This window comes from Octodon degus, unplaced genomic scaffold (genome assembly GCF_000260255.1).
Source record: "Octodon degus isolate 3935 unplaced genomic scaffold, OctDeg1.0 scaffold00029, whole genome shotgun sequence".
NCBI lineage: Eukaryota > Metazoa > Chordata > Mammalia > Rodentia > Octodontidae > Octodon > Octodon degus.
Window position 1 is genome coordinate 6,194,368 of NW_004524605.1, and position 2,716 is coordinate 6,197,083.

At 47.5% G+C, this 2,716-nt stretch overlaps 2 protein-coding genes across 3 annotated transcripts in view; one reads left to right on the top strand and one right to left on the bottom strand.

The window, feature by feature from the left end:
• The window catches only part of Cdkl3 (cyclin dependent kinase like 3), a 76,073-nt gene extending 74,629 nt beyond the window's left edge, over nucleotides 1-1,444 (bottom strand). For both annotated transcript variants that reach the window (XM_023713081.1, XM_023713082.1), the window contains exons 1-2: nucleotides 1,332-1,444; nucleotides 815-1,001 (exon numbers count right to left, since the gene is read on the bottom strand). In XM_023713081.1, the coding sequence (XP_023568849.1) occupies nucleotides 815-979 (165 nt within the window). In that variant the 5' untranslated portion in view covers nucleotides 980-1,001; nucleotides 1,332-1,444. The remainder of the gene's footprint in view (nucleotides 1-814; nucleotides 1,002-1,331) is intronic.
• The window catches only part of Ube2b (ubiquitin conjugating enzyme E2 B), a 43,188-nt gene that overhangs the window by 21,900 nt on the left and 18,572 nt on the right, over nucleotides 1-2,716 (top strand). The gene's annotated exons all lie outside the window — the stretch shown is intronic.

Below are 2,716 nucleotides of genomic sequence, written 5' to 3' on the forward strand. Positions count from 1 at the left end.
ATTTAAAAAAATAAAGCTGAAGTCATATCCCATATCTTAAAGAAACCTTCCCTAGCCAATAGGACTATCAAATCACCTGGCATCCATTACACCTCATTAAATAAATTCATTATGCCTCACTGTAGTTCTCCCAAAAGTATCTCAGTGTTCTCTGTCCCCTATAAAATGGGCACGTTGATGATGCAAGCATATGACAAGACGGAAACATCCTGGAACGTTTGGCTAAGAGTATCGGGTTTTGTTTTGTTTTTTTCCTGCGGAACTGGTGATTGAACTCAGGCCCTTGCGCTTGCCAGGGAAGCGCTTATTCCGCTGAGCCATCTCCCTGCCCCCCCTTTTTTTAATCAGGTTTTGTATTGTCATCTACTATACAATCTGTAAAGTTGGGCACAATGGCATATACCCTATTTTTCTGTTATAAAATGTTTAAGAAAGACCCATTTTCAAACTCTATAGTCTTAGTACAATGCTTTGCACAAAGCAGACTTTCATATTAAGCATTATGGGGTTTTTTTTCTTTTTGGGGAACTGAGGATTGAACGCAAACCCTTGCCCTTGCCAGGCAAATGCTTATTCTCTGAGCTATCCCCCACCCCTTGGGAATTTATGATTAAACAATATTGCCAAAGAATGTTGCTTCTTTGTTACAAAGAAGCATGTATTTTACATCAGTGTACATTATAAAATATATACAATTAGGATTTGTCTATTACACGTGTTAGGATAGGTGTTGAGGGACATTCTTTTATGCACTTTTTATTCCATACCAATGTTTCTTTTAATTGACAGAGCAATTAAGGCAAAAGAAGCCAACCTTTAGAAACTTTATTTCTCTCGTTGCAATTTTGTTGACAGATTTTTCCGGCTTCTCGTAGAATATCTTAATGGCCACTATCTGCCCGGTACTCTTATGTTTACATTTCATGACTGTGCCATAACTTCCCTCTCCCACTTTTCCAAGAGTTTCATACATCTCCATTTCCAAGCCTGACTTCTATTTCCTACGAACAAAGAAACAAAATGGGAACGGTTAAACATTTACACTCAGTTCTTTTCAAACTGTATAACCCATACACCCAACCAACCCTGCTTTCAAATATAAGGGGAAAAAAAAAACAAAAACCCACAGAGCCATGGCTTTGGGAACCGCCATCCGGGGGGCTTCAGACTCACACCCTCGCCGGAAGGTAGGAAACCACCCTACTGCCTCGTCACCCCCGTCCGCACCGAGGCGCCCCCACTCCCGCGCGCCGGGCTCCCCTCGCCCCCTTCCCGCCACGCTCGCTCAGGGAAGCCCGAAGGCCCGGGAGCTAGGAGAGCCTCAGCCCCACCCTCTCCTCAAAGGCAAAGTCTGAGAAGCCGGCCCGGCGTCGCGCCCTGTCCTCGCCGCCGCGGCCACCTCAGCCCATCCTGCGTCCCCGCTGGCCCGGAGCCGCGCAACGCAACACCACCCTCACGGCGCGTCAGGCCCCGCCCCCGGCTACCATGGCAACGGCCGGGCGGCAGCGCGCCGCGCGCGACCTAGTACGCAGGACCGGACGCCCGCCCAGATGCCAGAGCCGGGTCCCGGCGGGGTCCCGACCCGGAAGGGAAAGTGAGAAGAAGCGGAAGCCACCTCAGGTGGGCTCTGCGCGGATCCCGCCGGGAAGCGGGAGAGGGCGGGCGGCTGGCGCCCTGGAACGAGCTTGCGCTCGATTTTAGCCCGAGAGGGGTTAGAGCTGCACGTTTTGATAGCTTTGTGACTGCGGCTCTTCTAAGGGAAACTGAGACGGAGGTGTCTCGCTTGTGTCCTGGATGTGTCCGGAGAACATCAGCTGCTCAAGCTGAGACCTAGAGGGATGGCTGCTGTCACTAAGGAGGGACGACTTGCACGAGGAGACCTCGAAGGAAGTCTTGTGTGATTGGTTGTTCAGGTTGCTTAGTTACATTAATATTCCGTAGACTTAAGTTTGACCTCAGCAGTCGATACATCCTTAAAATTGGATTAAGAGGGTTCTTTAATTAAAAAAAAAAAAAAACTTTCTGGGAGTGTAGCTCAGCGGTACCTTGTGTCGTTAGCCGGCGCTGAGGCGCTGGGTCCATCGCCAGCACCAAAGACAAAACTATCAAATCCTTTGAAAATGTATGCTTTCTGCCGGCTAAAAATCTTAAACTCCTAATAAGCCTTTTAAAAATTTCTCTCAAGGGGCCGGGGAGATGGCTCAATAGCATAAGCGCTTCCGTGGCAAGCGCAAGCTCAATACATGCCAAAATTCTTAGACCTCTCTCTTTAGGAAAGCAGATAATGCAGAGGTTCTGCCACACAGGTGGTGTGATACACAGAGGAAAAGGAAGGCTAGTATCCAAGTTTTTAATAAGTAGGATACGCTGGAGTTACAGCACCCAGTGAAAAAGAGAACACTAGTGCAGGTGCTCAGAGAGTGCCATCTTTATTGGAGCCTTCTTTTCCGTGAAGTATTAAATGTAAAAAGCCACTACTGATCAGGAGATTTAAAAAAAAGAAAGAAAGAAAGAAAAAAAAGTCACCACTAGCTATGCTAGCCCAGCTAATAAATTATAGTCCAGTGGGTCCCACCCCAGCTCACTCATGAAAATTATACTTGGAGAAGTTCCACTTCCAGAAAACTTGATTCAGTTGGTAAAGCAACTGGATTTTATTTTACGGTACTGGGGATTGAGCCCCTGGGCCTTCTACCACAAGAGGGTTACTAGAAAT